The sequence below is a fragment of the Bombina bombina genome, chromosome 1, assembly GCF_027579735.1.
Source record: "Bombina bombina isolate aBomBom1 chromosome 1, aBomBom1.pri, whole genome shotgun sequence".
In the NCBI taxonomy this organism is placed as follows: Eukaryota; Metazoa; Chordata; class Amphibia; order Anura; family Bombinatoridae; genus Bombina; species Bombina bombina.
Window position 1 is genome coordinate 1,210,876,201 of NC_069499.1, and position 24,475 is coordinate 1,210,900,675.

Below are 24,475 nucleotides of genomic sequence, written 5' to 3' on the forward strand. Positions count from 1 at the left end.
ATGATTAAATCGTAATAATATATAAGATATGTGTGGCTGAATATTTACAACTGCATCCACATTGCTAGTTGTAAGCAGTTGTTAATGAGAGTGTTATTTTACCGTACATATATATTTACGACAAACTGTTAAACTTTAAATTTGTAGTGAATATTGTATGGTAAATACAGTACTGTAGAAGTATTGGAGCATAGGTAGAAACCAGAGATAGGTTCTAGAACATATTGTATGCAACAATATATCGGAACAGAAGTGGAGAGGAAATCTGTAACAGAGTTGCAGCTGGAAGCGAGAGAGACAAAAAAAATCTAAGGACTGGAACACCTGACAGTATAGTAAGCAAGTTGTAACCATAATAACAGGCCAGCAAAAGGTATTACATAAAGTCCCTTAAACGGGTAAGTTGGAGAGCGGTGGAGGAGTGGAGAATCCAGATGTTTGTGATGGAAGGCAAGCCGTTGCAAGCAGGAGCTGTGTGTACAGCGTGTGAGGCGGGAGTGTTTGCCCACGAGCGGCTGAGATGGAATCCTCCTATGGTGGATGACGTCACCGCAATGTTCAAAGTCCAGAGAGCGAGTAAGCAGAGCGGACTTGCAGGTTGACAGAAACAACTCCAGGTGGTTAGAAAGTTGAGCACTTGATATGAGTAAGTAACCAGGCAATAGGAATAACAGATCATATTACCAAGCAACGATCTAATGCCAGTTAGAGGCTAAATAGGTTGAGGGAGAAATTGAACCAGCCCATAATTAAAGAGACAGGGTGGATTACACAAGAAGAAGTGATAAACGTTACAGATAGATAGATAGATTCATCGATAGATAGATTTAACTAAAAGCTATTTCTAAAAAAAGACATGTAAAATACTGTATGTGAAAAATAGTTGTGTAATACTAAAAATGTTCCTTTGTAATTAAAAAGTAGTCCCTACATATAGTATGCTGCAGGAATGATCCTATCAATATAACCAAATTCACAATAAAACATGACACAAACTTGGTTTATGGTTTACATTTTATTAAATTGTCAATTTTCTGCATAGATAGTCCTTTTTTTTTTTTTTTTTTTAAATAATCTCATATTTTCTTTATAAAACAACATAATAAAAAAAATGGTATTGCTCTTCTTTGTATGTAAAATGTTGATTAAGATGGTGCCAAGGAGAATGCAATTTCACTTGATTTAAATATTATGTAGTATATTTGAGTCCAATTTTTCCAGCAGCTCAGACATATATTTTATATATTCATATACTCCTTTACAATCAATATTTTAGAAATAAATTTATAAATCTACTTAGATCAATAGCTATAAAAAGTTACTTTGACGTAAATGGATAGATTATCAGAGGCATATTTGCATACAGTACAGTACTCAGTAGTATATTTCCTACTTCTCAGTGCTTAATAATTAGAGATTATGAAATGGTTTACAAAGACAATGATATGGACATTAAGGTTCACAAATGTAATCTGCTCTCTACATATTTCTTTCAAATTAAATTTATGTTAGTCTTACAGTATACTTTCTAGAGCCTAACATAGGGACAACCCGTCAGTGCTGTGAATCATCCTTCCACAGAATGAGAAATGATTTTCCCAGTTTGAATGATGTATACTGAACTGAATGCACCTGGTTTACATTGTAGACCTATTTCTTCGGTAATACCTATAATTAGAAAAGCATTTGTTATATTTTAATAATATATTAATTTGTTTGTTTTGAGTTGTGTCATCACAAATTAAGAAGAAATTAGAAGCATTAGAATAGAATTTATCCCTTGACACACCCGACCATACCTAGGGTCACAGAACTAATACATTTTATAAACATAGTACTGAGGTTTTTTCACGCCTCCTTCTAGTCATGGGTGCCACCATGTTGAAATCTGTCTTTCACTATATTCCAGTGCTGACCTGTTTGTACATGTGCAGTAATTCTCCTTCAGATACCTGCAGTGTACCCAAGGTTCCATAAAGGTGACACCCAAGATTAGAGGGAGGGACTTGAAATGTATTTAGTGTTTAGTGCCCATTTAAAGGCAATTTTTGTTGAGCCTATATATGTTCTCCCAAGCACAAGCCTCAAACCAATCTCAAAATCAAAGGGGGGGCTCTTGATGAAGATATTCTACTGTAATAATTAATCCACCATGTAAAATGCATGTATATTGGGGGCATATCCAATGTAGGTCAATGTTTAAAGTCTGAGCAAAAGAGCTGTGATTACTTCAGGGAAATGCCCAACATATGCCCTTCTCAGGGCAATTTTATGTTAGTTTTTTTGGGGGTGTTACATTGGTTTTAGTTTAGGGTCTTTTTAATGCAAAGGAGCTGATTACTTCGCCTAGTATTTAGTGCCTCTTTAAAGGCAGTCTATTTTGAGCCTTTAGATTCTCCCAAGCACAAGCCTTAAACCTATCTCAAAGTCAAAGGGGGGCTCTTGATGAAGATATTCTACTGTAATAATAAATCCACCATGTAAAATGCATGTCTATTGGAACTTAGCTAATTTAGGTCAATGTTTAATGTTTGAGCAAAAGAGATGTGATGACTCCAAGGCAAAGGCCAACATATGCTCTTCCCAGGGCAATATTTATGTTAGTTTTTTTTAAAGATTTTTGGGGGGAAGGGGGTTACGTTAGTATTAGTAAAGGTTTTTTTAATGCAAAAGAGCTGAATACTTCATGCAGGGTTACTCTTATATCGTAAACACAATATCCTCTGCTTTTTGCATGGGTCAGGTTTGGTGCATGCACAAAACTTTTACTTTCAACTTGTAATACTAGCTCCACCCGACACGCTCAAAAAGTTAAAGGGACACTATACCCAAACATTTTCTTTCATGATTAAGGTAGAGAATACAACTTTAAACAATATTCCAATTTACTTTTATTACCTAATTTGCTTCATTCTTTAGATATACTTTAATGAAGAAATAGCAATGCACAAGGTGAACCAATCACAGGAGGCATCTATGTGCAGCTACCAATTAGCAGCTACTAAGCATATCTAGATATGCTTTTCAGCAAAGAATCTCAAGAGAATGAAGCAAAATAGATAATATAAGTAAATTAGAAATTTGTTTATAATTGTATGCTCTTTCTAAATCATGATAGAAAAAATTTGGGTTTCATGTCCCTTTAACTTCTAGCAATGTTAATGCTCCAGTGGTAATCTGGCTGCAATAAAAACAAACATCTTAAGTGACAGATGCGAAACCTGGAGGAAATCTTTTAAGTAAGGATATACCACCTTAAATAGAAAAGCCTTGTTTGCACATGTGCAGTAATTCTCCTTCAGATACCTGCAGTGTACCCAAGGTTCCATAAAGGTGACACCCAAGATTAGAGGGAGGGACTTGAAATGTATTTAGTGTTTAGTGCCCATTTAAAGGCAATTTATGTTGAGCCTATGTGTTCTCCCAAGCACAAGCCTCAAACCTAATTTAGAGCGTATCTAAGGAACCAAAAAGAGGCTATACCCTATCTTGAGTAAACCCTGTTTGGGTGAAACGCGTTGATTGGGTGCCCTGTAAACTGACATATTTACTCCTGATATTCTGATATTCTACAGAGTAAAGGTGTTTTTTGGTACTCTTCATTTTAAACTTTTCATTGGATGTGGACAACACCATATAACCCTTAGGAGCTCAGCACACTAGTGCTATAAAGTTAACTTTGAAGACTCCCAGCTGACTGCAATACATGTTTTCAGTGACATAACTGGCAGTAGGTGGAGATAAGGAAATCTCCCTTTGAGCTTGACAGAAGAGAACTGCAAGAGAAGCTGCACTTGAACATCTCTCTCACTCTGCAAAAGCATAGCAGAGAATTCTATCCCTGAGTGACATCAACGGTTAAGATAAAAACCATAAGACTGGGATCTCACAGCCCCACATTGGCTTTGGTTTAAGCTTTCGACAGGAGATTACCTGTATCCACTTCTAGAGGCTGGTCTATCAAGTAAGTGTGCTGGACAACGAAGACTATCATGGGGTTATCACGATTATACCCTATACTCCATATATGAAACACTGCAATACTGACCGAGCAGTATTTACACTAATCTGGTTTTGTACACCCAAAAGGGCAGGACATTTCTAACCTGTTAAATATTTTTTTTTTTTAAATGTATGGGATGTCCCAAATCTAGTTTTATTTGCAGCATTAAGGGAAAGTTTTATATCTGCTAATTTTATCTATGCTTTCCTAGAGTCTGAATAATATAAGCACATGTTTTAACAGTTTATTATCTAGAGCTTAATAATTGTTTATGGCTATTTAATAAACATTGTATTTTAAATTGTAAGTTTTAGTAAATTGTGATTGAGTTTTTAAACTCCAGCAAGATATTTGCACCAGTATATTTAGTATTCCATGCAATATTAGAAGTAAACCCAATGACAGGTGTGAATTGTATTGCCCGTCTTACAGTCTAAGGGGGCCATTTACTTAGGCGATACAGCTTTTAATATTCTACCAGTGTCAGAAAAGCTTCACTTCCCACAGTGAAATATAGTAAAATGCCTCTTGCAGAGATTGCTTTCAGTGACTTCATACCTTTAGAACATTTCACTGGCAATCTCGATGCAGATACCCTTATGACATAGCGCTATTGTGATGATACCTAAAACATCAGGTCCTTAGACAGAACTATGGAAAGACATTTTAGTATCAATCTGTCACACACCCCACTGAGACCATGATTTCATCTAAACCTTCTTGTTTATAAAATTTTCAAAAACTAGTACTTAAGAACTGGTAAAGCAGATCTTTGGTAATACATTAAAGAGAAGAAAAAAAACATAATTTATGCTTGCCTGATAAATGTATTTCTTTCATCAATTACTAGTGGGAATATCACTCCTGACCAGCAGGAGGAGGCAAAGAGCACCACAGCAAAGCTGTTAAATATCACTTTCCTTACCCATAACCCCCAGTCATTCAGCCGAAGGGAAATGGAAAAAGAAGATAACATAAAGGTGTAGAGGTGCCTGATGCGTTAGTAAAAAATAACTGTCTTTAAATAAACAGCAGGGCCGTGGACTCAACATATCCAGAAATAAATACATTTATCAGGTAGGCATACATTATGTTTTCTTTCCTAAGATATGGTAAGTCCACTGCATCATCAATTACTAGTGGAAACCAATACCCAAGCTAGAGGACACAGATGATTAGGGACTGACAAGACAGGTAACCTAAACAGAAGGCACCACTGCTTGAAGAACCTTTCTCCCAAAAGAAGCCTCAGCTTAGGCAAAAGTATCAAATTTGGAAAATTTGGAAAAAGCATGCAGAGAAAACCAAGTTGGAGCCTTGCAAATATGTTACACAGAAGCTTCATTCTTGAAAGCCCAAGAAGAAGAGACAGCCCTAGTGGAATGAGCTGTAATTCTCTCAGGAGGCTGCTGTCCAGCAGTCTCATAGGCCAAATGAATAACACTTCTCAACCACAAAGAAAGTTAAGTAGCTGTAGCTTTCTAACCTTTATGTTTCCCCGAGTAACAAACAAACAGAGCAGAAGACTGGCAAAAATCCTTAGTTGCCGGAAGGTAGAATTTCAGAACACGCACAAAATCCAGATTGTGCAACAAACGTTCCTTATGACCAGCAGGATTAGGACATAGAGAAGGAACAACAATTTCCAGACTAATATTTCTATTCGAAACAACTTTAGGAAGGAAACCTAACTTATTACAAAGAACCACCTTATCGGAATGAAAAATAAGGTAAGGTGAATCATACCGCAAAGCTGAGACATCCGAGACTCTCTGAGAGGAAGAAATAGCAACAAGAAACATAACCTTCTAAGATAATTAACTTAATATCCATTGAATGCATTGGCTCAAATGGACTCTGTTGCAAAACTTTAAGAACATGGTTCAGACTCCAAGGAGGAGTAACCAACTTAAACACAGACTGCACATCAGGCACATCCGCCAGACGCTTATGTAGCAAAATAGAGATCTGACCCTTCAAAGTACTCACTGCCAAACCCTTCTCCATATCCTCCTGGAGAAAAGATAAAATCCTAGGTATCCTGACCCTACTCCAACAATAACCCTTGCATTCACACCAATAAAGATATTTACGCCATATCTTATGGTAAATCTTCCTAGTAACTGGCTTACAAGCCTGAATCATGGTCTCAATGACTGACTCAGAAAAACCACACTTAGAAAGATCTAAGCATTCAATCTCAAAGCAGTCAGCTTCAGAGAAATGAGATTTGGATTAAGGAAATGACCCTAAAGTAGAAGGTCCTTCCTCAGAGGCAGTCTCCAAGGTGGAAGAGATGACATCTCCATTAGAACTGCAAACCAGATCCTGCGAGGCCATGCAGGGGCAATGAGAATCACCAATGCTCTATCCTGCTTGATGCGAGCAATGAATCGTGGAAGGAGAGCAAATGGAGGAAAAAGGTATGCCAACCTGAAGTTCCAAGGAACTGCAAGAGCATCTATCAGAAAGACCTGAGGATCACTTGACCTTGAACCGTACTTTGGAAGCTTGGTGTTCTGATGAGATGCCATCAGATTCAGCTCCGTCACCCCCCATTTGAGGGTCAAACTGGAAAATACCTCCGGATGGAGCTCCCACTCCCCGGGATGAAAAGTCTGCTCAGAAAATCTGGTTCCCAATTGTCCACTCCTGGAATGTGGATGGCAGATACACAACAGTTGTGAACTTCCTTCCACTGAATAATCCGAGCTACTTCTTTCATGGCTAAGCAACTCAGAGTTCCTCCCTGGTGGTTGATGTAAGCCACCAAGGTTATCTTGTCCGACTGGAACCTGATAAACCGGGCTAAAGCTAACTGAGACCAAGCCATCAGTGCATTGAAAATCACCCTCAACTCCAAGATGTTTATGGGAAGAGCTGACTCCCCTGAGTCCAGAATCCCTGTGACTTTAGCATGTCCCAGACTGCTCCCCAACCCAGCAAGCTGTTCCCTGCGATAGATGTTCCTGAGAATCTCTTGTTTGCTGATCCAGAACTATCCTCTGAGACAGATCCGCATGGTGCCCGTTCCATTGTCAGAGGATGCATAACTGCAGAGCTCTCAAATGGAACCGAGCAAAAAGAATGATGTCCATGAAAGCAACCATGAGACCAATTACCTCCATACATTGAGCCACTGATGGCCGAACAGTAGACTGAAGAGAGAGGCAAGCGGAAAGAATCTTGGCTTTTCTGACCTCCATCAGAAATATTTTCATTGATAGGGAATCTATTATGGTCCCTAGGAAAACTACCCTTGTAGCTGGAACAAGGGAATTCTTTCCCAGATTCACTTTCCATCCGTGGGAACGTAGAAAAGACAACAAGATCTCTGTATGAGAGTTTGCTTGTTGAAAAGATGGTGCCTGAACCAGAATGCCGTCCAGATAGGGTGCAATAGCAATACCCAGAGACCGTATCACTGCCAAGAGAGCCCCCAGAATCTTTGAGATAATTCTGGGAGCTGTGGCAAGGCCAAATGGAAGAGCTAAAACTGAAAGTGCTTGTATAGAATGGCGAATCTCAGAAACTTGTGATGATCCCTGATAATTGGAACATGAAGGTATGCATCCTTCAAGTCTATGGTCGTCATGAACTGACCCTCTAGAACCAAAGGTAGAATGGAACGTATAGTCTCCATCTTGAAAGACGGTACTCTGAGAAACTTGTTTAGACACTTTAAATCCAGAATCGGTTGGAAAGTTCCCTCTATTTTGGGAACCATGAACAGATTGGAGTAAAAACCTAGACCCCGTTCCTGAATTGGAACGATCACTCCCAGGTCAGAAAGGTCCTGAACACATTTCAAGAATGCCTCTCTTTTATCTGATCTGCAGATAATCTTGAGAGATGGAACCTGCCCCTGGGAGGAACAGTTTTGAACTCGAATTTGTAACCCTGGGATGCTATGTCCAAGGCCCTAGAATCTGGAACATCCCAAATCCATGCTAGAGCGAATTGAGAAAGTCTGCCCTCTACCTGATCCAATCCCGGATCGGGGGCAAACCCTTCATGCTGATTTGCAATCAGCTGTGGGTTTCATTGAATGCTTCCCCTTGTTCCAAGACTGATTGTGTTTCCAAGAAGACTTGGGTTGCTCCTGCTTGGAAAAGGAAGAGAAAGGCTTAACTCTGAAGTCACGAAAGGAACAAAAATTACTCTAATGCCATTTCGGTCTATTCTTTTCATCTTGCGACAGAAAAGACCCTTTACCTTCCGTGATATAAGAAATAATTTCTGCAAGACCAGGTCCAAACAAGGTCTTCCCTTTGAAAGGAATGCTTGGTCTTAGAAGAAACATCTGCTGACCAAGATTTTAACCATAAAGCTCTGCGTGCTAGAACTCCAAAACCAGAATTTTTATCTTCCAACTTAATAACCTGTAAAGAAGCGTCAGTAATACAAGAATTAGCTAATTTAAGAGCTTTAATCCTATCTTGGAGCTCCTCAAAAGAAGTTTCTGCTTAAAGAGACTCAGATAATGTGTCAAACCAATAGGCTGCCGCACTAGTCAGAGTGGCAATACACACTGCAGGTTGCCATTGGAGACCCTACTGAACATACATCTTCTTTAAATAAGCCTCCAGCTTCTTGTACATTGGATCTTTAAAAGAGCAGCTATCCTCAATAGGAATAGTAGTTCTCTTAGCCAGAGTGGAAATCGCCCTGTCTTCTTTAGGCACCATCTGCCATGACTCCTTCATGGAGTCAGTCACAGGAAACATCTTAAAAATAAAAGACGGGGAAAAAGGGATCCCAGGTCTCTCCCATTCCCGTGTAATAATTTCCATAGCACGGTCCAGCACAAGAAACACCTCCACAAGGTAAGGAACATCAAAATATTTATTGTTTACTAGATTTCTTAGGGTTGGCAACAACAGAAGTATCGAAGTCATCTAAAGTAGCTAAAACCTCCTTTAACCAGACACGGAGATGTCCGAGTTTAAATCTGAAGGATACAACTTCAACATCAGAAGAAGGAATTACACTTTTCAAATCTGAGATTTCACCCTCAGAGGCTACAGACATATCTTCCTCTTCAGATTTATGAGAAAAAACAATTCGGATAGTCGGAGTAGGATCAAAAACCTTACTATTTAAATCTCTAAATTTCCTCTTGCGTTTTCCCTGAAGCATGGGAATAGCAGCTAATGTCTCAGATACCACAGAAGATACCTGGGCAGTGATTTCTGCTTGCAAATATACTCCCCAAGGAGAATGAGAGGAACCACAGGGGACTGCCTGTGACTCCATCAATACAGGAGGAACAAAAAGGCAAAAGCTCTTGGTCCATAATCAAAAATAATAATACAAAAAAATTATTATTTTTTTTTTTAATTTTAATACTGTTCCTTTAAGAAAAAAACACATAAACACCAGTGTCCCCAGCAGGAGGAATAAAAAAAAATAAAAAATAAAACAAATTGACTTGTGAGTAAGACAAAAAAAATATACCTGTGTGTGTAACAACCAGGAAGAGGATTTACTATCAGGACAAATAATAAAAAAAAAGCGTACCAAAAATACCTGTATACCTCAGCTGTATAGCTGAGGCACCTACCTTCCCCTCTATATTCCGGGATAGAAACTGCGACTTTGAAGAGCTGCACGAAAATCCGCCCACAGAAAAACTGACATGGACGGACCCAACAGCCAATAAAATTTAACACAAGACTGCTTGACAGTATAACCGGAAGAAAATAAAAAATGTCACGCGCACAGCGTTAAACACACTGTTTAAAACACTGAGCCATCAAAGAAGAAATAAATACATCTCTTAGCCACAATCATAGTGCCTGCTCACTGCCAAAATAAATCCTGACTAAAGTTCAGGATGAAGTCCCAATAAAAATGCGGAATAAATTCTTCAGTGCCCATTCAGTCTCTTAGTTATCCTATAAGACAAACAAATGGCACTTACCTGCACCTCTAGCTGTCCAGCAGGAGGACCACTCAGTTCAGCATGAAAGGAAGCCACTCCTTACAGAGGCCTGTGGAGAGACAAAAGACAGAGTAAACTAACGCAGGCTTTTTAACAGGGCAGCAATCATGTTAGAAAATTGCAGTGAGGCCCACCTCACTAGTTCCTAACTGCTTAAAAGCCACCATTGCCCTACTGAAGAGACTAGCGTGGAGTACGGCTAGACCCAATCTTGAAAGGAAAGATCAGAGCAAACCTACTCTGGCTTTCAAAATAATAAAATCTTGATTGAAGTATCAGACACCAAAAACTTCACCTTCTCCTTGCACCAAAGGCAAAGAGAATGACTGGGGGTTATGGGTAAGGGAAGTGATATTTAACAGCTTTGCTGTGGTGCTCCTTGCCTCCTCCTGCTGGTCAGAAGTGATATTTCCACTAGTAATTGATGTTGCCATGGACTCACCATATCTTAGGAAAGAAAATTACAGTACACTGTCCCTTTAAGCAGCTTTTGATAGCAATATGTTAAATTTTTGCATTGTGTGTTACTGACAATACAAGGTTTAGATTCCTGTACGATGAGTGTTACAGATATAAGGAGGTTGAATTATTGGACTATGTGTGTTAGTTTCAATATGGGCTTAAAGGGACATGCCACCCACATTTTTTCTTTTATGATTTATAAAGAGAATGCAATTTTAAACATCTTTCTAATTTACTTATATTATCTAATTTGTTGTATTCTCTTGATATTCTTTGATGAAAAGCATATCTAGATATGCTCACTAGCTGCTGATTGGTTGCTGCACATAGAAGCCTCGTGTGATTGGCTCACCATGTGCATTTCTTTTTCTTCAACTAAGGATATTTAAAAAATGAAGCAAAATAAATAATGGAAGTAAATTGTAATGCTGTTTAAATTTCTATTCTCTATCTGAATCATGAAAGAAAGATTTTGGGTTTAGTGGCCCTTTAAGTAATTGCACTAAAGACTAGATTCCGAGTGGAGCGCATATGGGGGCGGCAGATTAGGGGTTAATAAGTGTAAGATTAGGGGTGTTTAGACTCGGGGTTCATGTTAGGGTGTTAGGTGTAGAGATAACTTTTGTTTCCCCATAGGAATCAATGGGCTGTATTAGGAGCTGAACGCTGCTTTTTTGCAAGTGTTAGACTTTTTTCAGCCGAATCAGCCCCATTGATTCCTATGGGGAAATCGTGCACAAGCACGTTTTTCCAGCTTACCGCTACCGTAAGCAGCGCTGGTATTGAGATGAGATGTGGAGCTAAATTCTGCTCTACGCTCACTTTTTTGCGGCTAACGCTGGGTTTCTAAAGACCCGTAATATCAGCGCTGTTTGTGGTGAGTGGTAAGGAAAACTGTGCATTAGCACCGCACACCATTACCGACAAAAACTTGTAATCTAACCGTATGGGTTTTATTTTTTATATTTTTTCTTGGGCAGCAAAGAGCTAATTTCACCTTTTAGGGTCATTTTCTAGATATACTTTTTTATTTTATTGGGGGGGGTGGAGGGTTAATGGTAGAGATTTGTATTGTATTTTTAAGAAAAAGTGCTAAGACACTTTAGGGCAATGTCTTACAAAAGGCCATGTTAAGGGCTATATTTGTAGTTTAGTGTTAGAATATGTTTTTTTATTTTGTGGTTTTTTTTAGTGGGGTTATAGAATATTAATTTTTTTAAGTAATGGTAGGTTTGTTTTTTGTTTTTAAGTAATGGTAGGTTTGTTTTTTGTTTTTAAGTAATGGTAGTTTTTTTTTTAAAGTAATGGTAGGTTTTTCATTTTTTATTAAGTAATGTAAGTTTTTTTTTGTAAAGGTAAGGTTATTTTTATTTAATTTTTTAGGTAAGTTTTTTTTTAAAGGTATTTAGTTCTTTTTACTTTTTAGGGTAGGTTTTTTTTTTAAAGGTTGTTAATAGTTTTTTTTCTAAAGGTAAGGTTAGTCTGTTTTGGGATAACTTAGGGGGTGTTAGGTTACAGGTTTTGATGTTAGTGGGTTACTTTGCTGTGGGGGTGGGTGACGGTTTAGGGTTTAATATTGTAAAGGGGTATTTTGCAATGTGGAGGTGTGGCAGTTTAGGAATTAATAGGATAGAGGGGTGGTTTGTGATGTGGGGGTTCTGGCAGTTTAGGGGTTAATAGTGTAGAGGGGTAGTTTACTATGTGGGGGTGTGGTGGTTTATGGGTTAATAGTGTAGTCAATTACTTTACAATAGGCGTTACCACAGTTTAGGGATCGTATGGCAATTTGTGTTAGTGTGGGGAGTATGGGTATTAGTTTTTTCCCCCACTTTTCTATCTTCATTGAAGTCAATAGGAGAGTAAGTTAACGCGATATTCAAAGTTCTGCTTTTTGCGCGAGTTGGGCTAGCACTCATTCGATAAACATTTACTTTTAACTTGTAGTACAAGCGCTACCAGAAGTTGATCAGTGTTAGCATGCGAGCAGAAGCAGTAATTACTGCTCCACTTATAATCTAGACCCAAATGTGCTACTAGTTATAAAGTGGGCATTCATTGCAATATTTATTTGACTGGAAAAATGGAGTTTAAAGGGGCAGTAAACTTACAAACTAATGTTATATAATTCTGCACATAGTGCAGAATTATATAACATTAGCTTACCGGAACATTTATACTTTAAAGGATTGCAGAGAAATTGTAACTAAAACCTTCTTTTACCAGAACGCCGCTCCTTGCTCTACTGAGCGGGTCTGGTTTTTACACAGCGCATCGCAGCAATATTGTGTGCCCGGTCGTGCCATTAAAATGAATGTAGCTCGCTCCTGCTACTAGACCAGAGTGGGAGCGAACTACATTCATTTTAATGGCTCGACACACAGTGTTGCCAAGATGCGCTGTGTAAAAAACAGACCCGCTCAGTAGAGCAAGGAGCGGCGTTCTGGTATAAGGAGGTTTTAGTTACAATTTCTCTGCAATCCTTTAAAGTATAAATGTGCCGGTAAGCTAATGTTATATAATTCTGCACTATGTACAGAATTATATAACATTAGTTTGTAAGTTTACTGCCCCTTTAAATACCTGCACCATGAATGTTACTGGCAAATATTGAGTTTACTGGATATCTGCAGAACATAACACTATTAAACCTTCATTATTTAAAAGTAGTTTAGATTTTGGTAGCCATACATGGAATCCTGTAGTGGGAGAATATTTTGCAACATATTCTCCTTCATTCATACAAGTAAGAAATGCTAATTTGTTTTATTATACGGTTTATAATATCTTGAAATCAACTTAAAACTATAGGACAAACTAAAACCTATATAAAAAAAAATTGTACAAAGATAAATAATTCATACATTTAAAGTGCTATTAAAAAAGGCATGGAATAAAAAGTAAAAACCCCATATATTGTGAACAGAAGGTGCAGAATTGGTATTTTTTGAAAGATATATAGTTTGGGTAAAGTTACTTGATTTAATAGGGTGAGGACTTTGTTAGACTCGAGTCAAAAAGTGTGGGGTTTGGTAGGTATGGGATAGAATAAGAATGGATTACACAGGATATTTACTGTAATAATATAAATAATATAAAAAACAAGACAAAGAGGAACAAAATATGGATCACATGACTGATAGTTTTTTTTTTAACGGTCTATGACATTTTGGAGGTCTGCATCAATTATCTCATAGTTAAATTCAATTTTGCAAATCTTTAAATTTCTGTAATTGATATATTTACCTTTATTTTTGTTCTGTATGCCCAAAATAGTATTCCAATGCTTAAAAACACCAGTATTAAGATGCTCCCACCAACCAAGAAGTACTGCATGTATGGGATCTCTACAGGTATTTTTTCTAAAAGATAAATAAGTGTCAAAATGAAAAGCAGTCTAGACAATTACATATTATATACAATTATATAATTATATATAATTTTCCCTATATTATTTTGTAGCATTCTAAAAGTATATTTTGAGCACATTAAAAGTAAAACGTTATTATGTTTAAAAAAGTAAGAAAGCATCATCTTTAAAGTCATCTCTTTAGAGTCATCTTTAAAACAAAAGTAGTAAAATATGCTAAAATATTAGAGCATTTCTTATTACACTATTGCTTACCTATGTATTTAACTTCTGTAAAGTTGTTAAACACATAATTAAAGTTAGTTCAAGAGCAGTAATGTACTTCCACTCCTGAGCATTAACATGACCAGTGATTGATTGCACTAGTGTGCGTTAACATCACTCAAGCTCAATAAATACTGCTTCTAGTTTGCGTTCATATTACAAGCCCATAGTTATTTTTTGTTGAGAGAGTGATAACTTAGTGTGTGCTAACATAGTTTGGGTGCACTAAATCCCTCACATAAATCTTTGTTTCATGATAATTAAGTCTAAGGGCCTGATAATATAAACCTCTCTGCTCAGATGAGATTATATAAAATGATCCTCTAGCACTATGAGATCCCTAGTGAAATTCTAATAGGGCAGATTTTGCTATACTTCTTCAAAGGGCATTCCTTGCATTTCTGTATCTGAAGGAGAGCCAGACCCACTGCAATATAGCACTGCTTGACATGAAAGTTCTGCTGCATTTACAGCTTTGTATTTTATATTACTTCAGACTGTTTTATTATATTTAAACTTTGCACTTTCTATTTTGTATTTTATTTTGTATACAGCAGTGTATTTAGGATTATGATTTTACAAATTCTGGTTATGCTTTAGCAGTTTATGTGTAACTAACAAATATGGCTCATACTTTGTATATTTATGTGTATCATTTACAAAGTACATTACACTTTGTATTTCTTCTATTTAAAATAAAACTGAAAATGTGACAGCTTCCCCAAGAGCTTTATTACTCTCTATTGGTCTGATAAGCAAAGATTGTCTAGTTTAGAAATAAATTACAGTGCACACTTCACAGGGGCTGAATTCACTGAATTCTATAAAAAAAAAAAGTCCCAGAGGGATGAGAGTTGTTTTTCAGAGAAAGTAATGAAGCTCTCTAGGGTACAGAATTTCCCAGGGGAGAGAGAAGTTAACAGGAGAACACCTGGGGCTGATATCAAGTCTCAGTTTGCAGCAAGTACAAAAAAAACTGAAAATCTCTCCCTGCAATTTAATTTTTTCCCCATGAGTTTAGAATATTTTACTTTTCTGTCAGTTACTGTAAATAAGTGTATTTTCAATTTAGAGTAAACGTCACCTGCATGCATCGGTAAAGATAATTCAATGAGACCAGCTTGTTTAAAATTCTTATAACATTTCACAAGAATTGTGAGAGATCTTTAGATATGCCCCGGGAACTCCACTGTTAAGTCCAGGGAACTACCCTGTTCCTCTCATTTTCGGAAGCTCTGTTTTATTTTACAATAGAGAAACTACAAAATTCAAAGTGAATTGTTAAAGATACATAGAAATATAAAAAACATGATCCTAATTTGTTAAAGTATAATATTAACTTTCGAAATATAATCAGAATTTGTAAAATCACTGCTGGATCTAAATGTATTAAAAGATAAAACAGAAAGTGCAAAGCTTAAATGCAATAGTACTGAAAGAACCTAATATTAAGTGTAAAGTAAAAATAAATGTGCAAGTGTAACAAAACTCCCATTTATTGCAGTGCACTGGACTTGTCTTTCCTTTACACACAGAAATATGCCCCTTAGACATGTATAGCAAAATTTGTCTGTCTAGAATCTTGTGAGAGATCTTGCAGTGCTGGAGGGTTCCACCCTTTTTTTAATAGCATTCAGTATGTTCAATCCCTGTGAAGCCCGCACTATTATTTTTCTTCAAGCCAAAGTAGCATCAAAGTAGCATTTTCCTCATCAAGAGGTAGGTGTCAATTGGTACTCAAAGGAGGATACACTTTGGTCTTAGGGCAGATCTTCCTCATTGTTAGTCTGAGTATTGTATCAAAGTATATTTATTCATTTAGAAATGCAGTACAATATTTGTCATTATTCTATTATTACCCTCTGTAGATCTACTAAACAACAACCTACAGGGCTCATCTGAGTACTGTTGTCTCAATGGGGCTAATTTATCACGGCCCAAATGGGGCTGTATACATCTGTTTCCGCGCGAACCTTCAGGCTTCCCGGAAACAGGACTTAAGAAGCAGCGGTTGGGTTGATTGACACCCCCTGGTACTGTGCAGGGGGTGGTATTTCACAAGAATTTCTATTGAAATGCTTGTGCAATGATAAATGCTAACATCATATGCTGTCGGGATTTATCGATGTGCGGTTGACATAATCGCTACAGTGTATCATGTCCATTTGCACTTTAATAAATCAGCCCCATAGAGTACAAAATGGTAATAGCACACCATATCGCCACAATTATAAGCATTTTGGATACCATTTTTTATGGTGAATGTTTCAAAGGATATGATTAATACAGCAAATATTGTCTGCATTCATTTATTTTAATCAAAGTATTAAGGCCTAGATTACAAGTGGAGAACTATTGATAGCGCAGGGTGCACTATTGATATCACTGGATCAAGCTAAGATTAGCAGGCAAACTATGGTAAAACTGAATAACTAGAAAATGATTAGTATGGATGTCATCCCTTTAGACTGCACTATACATTCAACGGATATGGTGGCTGCACTAAACATTACTCGTATTACAAGCTGAAAGTTAGATTTTGCACTCGAGCACAACACATAATAGCGCTAAAAAAGTTAGTGCAACTTGAGACCTGAAGTAAAGTGTTAAGGCTTGAATAAAAGTACCACAAAACACATGTAAACATACTAAAATAAAGCATTACACTATATATATATATATATATATATATATATATACATATACACACACCCTCAAGCAGGCAATTGCCTTTTAAATGGTGGGTTTTAGGGGTTTCTAAGCCTTAAGAAAGCTGAGATGAAGGGCTTTGTACACTTATCCCCCAATCCAGCTGCCTTCTTTTTTTTCCCCTTTTGTTAATAGTTTTTATTTTCCAAATGTGTAGATACATCCAAAACATCGATACATTAATTCATGTAATCGTAGTACATTTTTTTCTTAAGACAATCGGGTAATATAAAAATAAAAAAAAACTTTCTTTAACCTTATAATCAACCTAAAATATTAATCAGATTATTCTAAAGGGATGGGATGGGATTAAACCAAACTAAAGAAAACCGCCCCAATTACAAACATATTCATACATCAATCTCTTCACTCCTATCACTACCATAACTTCCAGATACCATTAGAAATGAGGGGGAGAGAAAGAAAAAAGGGAAAAAAGGAGATAAACACTCTACTGACCAAGCTCCCTACCTCTCGAGACCGCTGCTCCATAACTTGTATTTCTGGCGAGTCTGAAGACTCGCCGGAAACATGGACACACAAGCTCCGTACGGAGCTTGATAAATGGGCCTCAAAGTCTCCATCTATCTACTAACCAGTTAGAAAAATGGAAATTATTTAGTAAATACCTAGGAAAGAAAAATCTCTGGAATCTTGTTTTAGAGTAGGCACTGAGTTGTATGTACTTAATGTCTGACTCAATATTATACCGTAACATTGAATTAGTTACCAAAAATAAATCTATCTAGAGAATAAACCGTAAGCTTTGGATTCGCATGAGAAGCACCTTTTGTCTGGGTTTTGTACCCTCCATATATCATAAACATTTAAATCAGAGATAAAGTATTTAATAATCTTGGCTGCTCTATTCCTGTTTCTGCTTTGAGCACTAGAAAATCTATGTAGATTTACCAAAGCTGTCATATTGAAATTTCCCGCTATGACCAGCTGTTTCCCAGCATATTTCATTAATTTTATCTTCAGACTATCCCATAAGGATTTATCCTCCTTATTAGGACCATATACATTACATAATATTAACTCAATGTCAAAATCCTTAACTTCTATTATTAAAAATCTACCCATTTGGATTAACTTCTTGAGTTAAAATATCATAATCAATGTTTTTAAGGAATAATATTGAGACCCCCTATTTCTGACCACAATAGGGAGAGGAAATGATACCCCTACCCATTTGGACTTTATTTTTTTTGCCTCAGTGGGTTTTAGGTGTGTTTCCTGTAGAAAGACTATTTGAGGATTAAAAGTATTAAGGTGTTTCAATATCATCTTCCTTTTAATCTGGGAATTTATTCCTCCTACATTCCACGATAGGACGTTCAACTTCTCATTAACCATAATTAATCCACCAAAAGACATCCTTCTGCTGTCCCACAGACCCATACTCCAGTAAAACAAAATCAACAACAGAATCTATTCATTATCTAAGTCGTAACTCTGTACATATTGCAGCAGCATCTTTAGGATCCTTTAACATTTGTGTATTACCATTGACTTCTAATAAAAGTTTTGCAGGATAAATTAATTTAGCATTATAGTTTGCATGTATTAGCTTGGTACAGTAGGGGGTCATTTCCATCATTTTGCAGCGGTCTCTGCTGAGAAGTCTTGAAACAATAAAACTTTATTTTGATTAATTATACATTCTTTTAGTTTACGGTACTGGCTGAAATGTTAACCTTATCCTGGAAGTTTAAATACCTAATCATAATAGGTCTTCCTTTATTTTTAGGTTCCAGGTCTTGTCTAACCAATCCAATTCTATAAGCTCTCTCCACAGCTAGTGGCGAACTACCTGCAATACCCAAACTCTGAGATAACTGGACTGCTGCAAATGACAGAAGATCCTTGAACTTGATAGATTCTGGTAAACCTATCACTTTTATGATGTTTCATCTAGATCTGTCCTCCAGATCCTCTATCCTTGCCTGCAGTGCAGTTATAATCTTCCCCTGAGAGGCTACAGAGCATTCCACAATATTCATCTGGTCTTCCATATTGGATACCCTAAGCTCTGCTTCTGCAATTCTATTTGCAAATGTCCTCATTTCTACGGTTAAAGGGACACTGAACCCAATTTTTTCTTTTGTGATACAGATAGAGCATGCAATTTTAAGGAACTTTCCAATTTACTCCTGTTCTCAATTTTTCTTCATTTTCATGCTATCTTTATTTGAAAAAGAAGGCATCTAAGCTTTTTTTTTTTTTTTTGGTTCAGTACTCTGGAGAGCACTTTTTTATTGATGGATGAATTCATCCACCAATCAGCAAGGACAACCCAGGTTGTTCACCAAAAATGGGCCGGCATCTAAACTTAAATTCTTGCATTTCAAATAAAGATACCAAGAGAATGAAGAAAATTTGATAATGGAGTGAATTAGAAAGTTGCTTAAAATTTCCTGCTCTAACTGAATCACAAAAGAAAAATTGGGTTCAGTGTCCCTTTAAGTCTGAGATTTCGGTCTTGATTGCCTCAAATTGAGGAGAAAACAATTCCGCCATCTGTTGCAATAGTTGTCTGTTTTCACCCGCATTGTTCTGACTTTCCTCCGTCACCAGGCTAGCATCTGCAATTTTGGACGCATTTCTTTTTTCTTTAATTTTTGGGGGCATTCGGGAGACTTAAAGTGTGCAATATACTTATCCATTAAAAGAGAATAAGTGTATGCGATACCCACGAAGTGTATAGAAAAAAGGAAAAGGAAAAGACCGAACTTTCAACACTATGTGAAATAGGTGAAACCAAAATCCAAGAAAGGAAGTGAAAAAAAATAATGAAAAAAAAGTGAACCACCCCTAGACTGTGGATTGTGAGGAGAGAAAAAGGAAAAAAGACCCAAAAAGAAAACAATACAATAAATAAGACTACTAAGTCAGATTCTAGGAAAAACAGTGGGTGGCCCCCTAGTGGGGGAATAAGGCAAATACACCACTTTAAAGAAACGCCCTAAATAGGTTTACTAATGTCCGATAAAATTAAGAATAAACAGAGTGTAATTGCTTGCTGGAAGAACGTGAATATCTCCAAACTAGAGCCTTAACCCAGGCTCAACATATAGACCCCCCACAAAACTACAAGGAGCCTCAAATTATTTTTTTTAACCTTGATTCTAAATGATAGAGTCAAATCAAAGACCCAGTAGCTTAGCACAACCTTAAGGGCCCAATTTTATATAGCTTGATTAACACAACACACTAATTCTAAGGCACTATCATTAGGTAATATAAACATTACCACTTCCAGGGGTGGAGCTTACTGTGGTGTGGAGTGCTAGCGTAAGGCTCTACTGTGAAGGGCATTTTCGATCTCCCCATGCTGTTTTTGTCCTTGGCCGATACCGAGTGTGTGTGGTCTGGACCCATTCTTTTACAGTTCCGGAAGTTGCAATACAGCAATTTGGCTCAGGTGCTGAGTCACTACGCCCGTTGGCGTTCTATTCCATACCCAGCCCTATTGCTGATTCCCCTGCTGGCGTAAGTGTAAGCCTCCCGACGAGCGGCAGCCAAGGGCCAGATAGATGCTGTAATCCACCCTCAGAGGGGAGGAGGGTCCTGGGACACAAAGAACCAGTGCACGGTGAAGGAGCCGAAGTACCGCTGCTAACAAGACAAGCACACAGTCACAGGTATCGTGTACCGTACTCTGGCATACACCTGGCAGCTCAATGCTGAGGAGAGAGATGGAGGAATAACCGGGAAGCAACGGAGAGGGCATATACCCCATTAAGGTACCCGTGTTTGTGGGAATTATAGTGCTGGCTGTGTTGGCTGTAGGGATGAGCAGGGGGAGTTGTGCATAAAACAAATTATGAGCTGGGTATGTGATTTTTGCCTAAATACAGAACTCTATAGTGTGTAAGGCTGCATGGAATTGTTCTGGACTAATATACGCAAAAAAGACCGAGGGGTATGCAAGCTGAAAAATAACTGTGATTAACCAGATCCGGAGAGTTGGGGGTCCTTATTAAGAACGTATTGGACAACAATAGGAAGACTCATTAAAGTATGTTTTTTTAAGAATGGAGGCCACAACAGTCTGAAAGAGGGTGACTGGAAAGATTAAGTCGACACTCAATCCCTGCATGCCCCACTTTGCTGCTTGCTACCTAAATAATGATTTCTGCTTTGGACTGCTATACTAACACCTGATTGACGGTTACAGGCATTTATAAGAGAGTTTGAAGCGATATGTAACCTTTGAAAGATTGGCTTTGCTGCTTTCCATTAACAAACTTTGCTTTGGGTTGCTTTATTAATACTGGCTTGCGCATACAGACATTAAAAGGAGAGCGCAATGTAACAACTCAATTTAAAGAATAAGAGCTGTATCCATATTTGAAGAAGGCTAGTAATAGAAGTCTGTACAAAACAAGATAAACGCTATAACAGAAAACAATACAGCATTATTTTCTGAACAGAGGCTATAATTGCTTTAACATTTGGAAGCCTTTCTCAAGTTAACTTTCCAGTTAAACTTTAACAGTGGCAGGAGAAGTCAATTAAATAGCAAGTGGTTGTTACAATTGTACTACTTCTAATATTGACCCTGCTACAAAAAAGTTTCTTTTACCTTTTTATTTTTAGCTGGACTATGGACACATTCTATTCCCAAAATTAGATGCCTAGTATTGTAACATTTGAAAGTGTCAATGGTTGTTGTTTTCTCTCCTTATTTTTGTATAAGGCCCACGGCCTATGTAGTAGTCTTGCAAGGTTATATTATGCTTATATCTGAACTGAGGTTAAATGAAAGCTACAATAATTTTTTGACTGTTCACTTAGAGACATAGGCAAAGACCCCCGCGAGGTGGGTCGCTATTAGGGGCAAAAGTTAGAACGTATTCTTGGTTTAAGTCATTTCATTTTTGTCGATTCTAGGGAAGGATAAAGATAAAGGGCTGGTTAGTTAAGGTCTGTCTTGATATTAAGACTATTATATACAACGTTTATAGCTACTGAGGCGGTTAGTACATACCATTTTTTGATCTCTGTAGAGTAACTAGTACTGAAGGGATTTTGTGGTAAGTCCCATTTTGGTCTCCTATCTTCACTCACTAATTACACCTATTTTCCTGAATGGGAAGCTAAGTAATATGCTTCCCTATCAGGGTGATTTTCACTGAGTCACTAGCCTAAAGGAAATCCTATTTAGGCTCTTACATCTTGTCACTGAAACAGGAACACATATATCACATTTATCCTTATAAATAAATATAAAAAAAAAAAAAATCTTTTTCTTTCACACCACATTTTTATGAGTAGATTATTTGATTTTATCACAAACACATAGAGTAATCAGTGGCGCGATCCACTAGGTATCACCCTTTTTGATTCCCTTTTTTCTCATTTTTTTCTTTGTTGTGCTTTTTTTCACTACTGATTTTTTCACTACTGACTGTTTATGGAAAGATTTATTTTGCATCCCAAAACCAATTCACCCACTATGCCACCAAAACAGAGAGACAAGAAATTGAAACCTAATGATAGTTCCCTAGAAGTACATACTGAAATAGGTATGGCAAATTCAACAAATCTCAGCACTTATAACCCCACAGTTTGATTCATTGAGACAGGAGATGGTCCTACTAACTAGTGAAGTTAAACAGTTTTCCGCCCAAATGAATTAACTAGAAACTAGGGTTTCTGACCTTGAGGATAAGTCAATTGCTATGGACCAAGTAGTGAATTCCCAGGAGAATAAGCTTAGTTTAATTTAGGAAATTGGAAGAACTAGAAGATAGGTCCCGACGTAATAATCTTAGGGTGATTGGGCTACCGGAGACTGGGGAATTCCAGGACCTAATTTGTTTTGCTTCCAATAGACTACCCCAGTTGGTCGGCAGTAATGCTGACAATATAAGATTACCAGTAGAAAGAGCCCATAGATTTGGAACAGCAAGAAAGAACCCTGATGGATCAGTCAAACCAAGAGTAGTGATTATAAGATTCTTGAACTATCAAGATAAGTTTCATGTTTTGAGACTTTACCGCAAAAACAACAAGATCATGGTTGGGCCACATAAAATTCTCCTATTTCAGGATTTTTCTGTAGAAACCCAGAACAAACGTAGGGAAATGGCCCCATTTTGTTCTAAATTTATCAAAGCTAACTACAAGGCAAGACTGGTCTATCTGGCCAAGATTATTGTTGATAGGGAAGGTGAAATTAATATCTTTAGTAGACCTGAAGAAATTCAGGCCTTTTGCCAGAATCAAGGGGTCGAATCAGATTTTAAGGTAGAAGGCTCAGCTATGTGGTACTTAATATGGAGGTTAAAATGATTACCTGCAATGTTACACCAGATCGAGTATTTTTCAGTTTATGTATGAAAGTTTGAAAGTTTATTTATTATAATGGATTTTAGGGAACAGTTGCTCTCATGTTGTATATAAAAGAATATTGCTGATCTATTGTTTGAAACACTTCAGGTTAGGCCTATTCCTGCTAATAGACAAGGCTTTACTCAAGGGGGGGAGGGGGAAAGAGAGAGGAGTACAATATTTTTCTCCCCACCCCCTTTCTTTCTTTCCCCTTTTTTTTTTTTTTTTTTTTTCTCTTCTCACCCTTCGTGACGTTTGAATGGTTAAGTTAAGTCTAGTGTCTTGGAATATAGGCGGGATATCAACCCCTAGGAAGAGGAAGTTAATGATTAGACATCTTGGAGCGAAAAACCCAGATATAGCCTTTATCCAAGAGACGCATCTGAAACCCTCAGAAGCTGTTAAATTGAAATGTAAATGGGTCGGAGAGGTGGTTTTCACTCCCTATGACAAGGCGAAATGGGGTTTGGCTACTCTTTCCGTAAACATTTGAAGTATCACATAGTTTCAATAGACACTAATGGGAGATATCAAATTATAGAAGTTAATATAAATGGGAGTAACTTTGTTTTTTGTAACGTATATGGACCCAACCATGTGGAGACAAAGTTTTGGGAGAATATTATCCTGAAGTTGTTTCCCCATATAGGGAAGGATATAGTAATTGTAGGTGACTTTAATATGGCCTTTTCACATACCCTAGATAGATCTAAAGTTAAAAAAACTACTAGGAAAGCTAGAGAATCAAGAATATTACGGAAGCTATGTCAGAAGCTTGCACTCCAGGATATATGGAGGGCCTTCCGTGATTTCATGGAATAAATACAAAGATAGCAAGACTGCACGTGAGATATATCTTAAACAACATTCAATTTTAGATGATCAAAAACAGAAAGCATTTTTTGCTGGGTTACAAGGGACCTCGGCCAAATATCTGGCTAGAATATCGAAAATCAGGCAGTCTAAAAATTATATTGCAGCCCTGAAGTATAAAAATAATAGAAACACAGGGACTGCAGAAATTAAGGCAGCTTTTTTAGAGTTTTTTCAGGAGTTATATTCAGCCAAACAGATTGATTACTCAAGTAAAGAAAAGTTTTGGCAGAAGATAAAACTCCCCCATATAGAGAAGAATGATCTGCAGAGGATAAGTGAGCCTATTACGATCCTAGAAATAGTTAATACAATTAAAAAACTTAAATTGGGAAAATCCCCTGGACCCAATGCACTCCCAGCTTAATTTTATAAATTACTCATTGACTTGAACCCTCCTAATCTTTCTGCACTTTTTAACGATTATTATATTAAGAATCACCCACAGTCAGCAATGTTCGCGGAATCTAACATAGTATTGATCCATAAGAAGGGTAAAGATCCAGAGTTA

The 24,475-nt window shown here is 37.2% G+C and overlaps 1 protein-coding gene across 1 annotated transcript in view; it reads right to left on the reverse strand.

The window, feature by feature from the left end:
• Nucleotides 1–1,044: 1,044 nt before the first annotated feature.
• The window catches only part of IL13RA2 (interleukin 13 receptor subunit alpha 2), a 237,258-nt gene continuing 213,827 nt past the window's right edge, over nucleotides 1,045–24,475 (reverse strand). The window contains exons 9-10 of the mRNA XM_053700209.1: nucleotides 13,653–13,768; nucleotides 1,045–1,668 (exon numbers count right to left, since the gene is read on the reverse strand). Coding sequence (XP_053556184.1) covers nucleotides 1,651–1,668; nucleotides 13,653–13,768 — 134 coding nt within the window. The 3' untranslated portion in view covers nucleotides 1,045–1,650. The remainder of the gene's footprint in view (nucleotides 1,669–13,652; nucleotides 13,769–24,475) is intronic.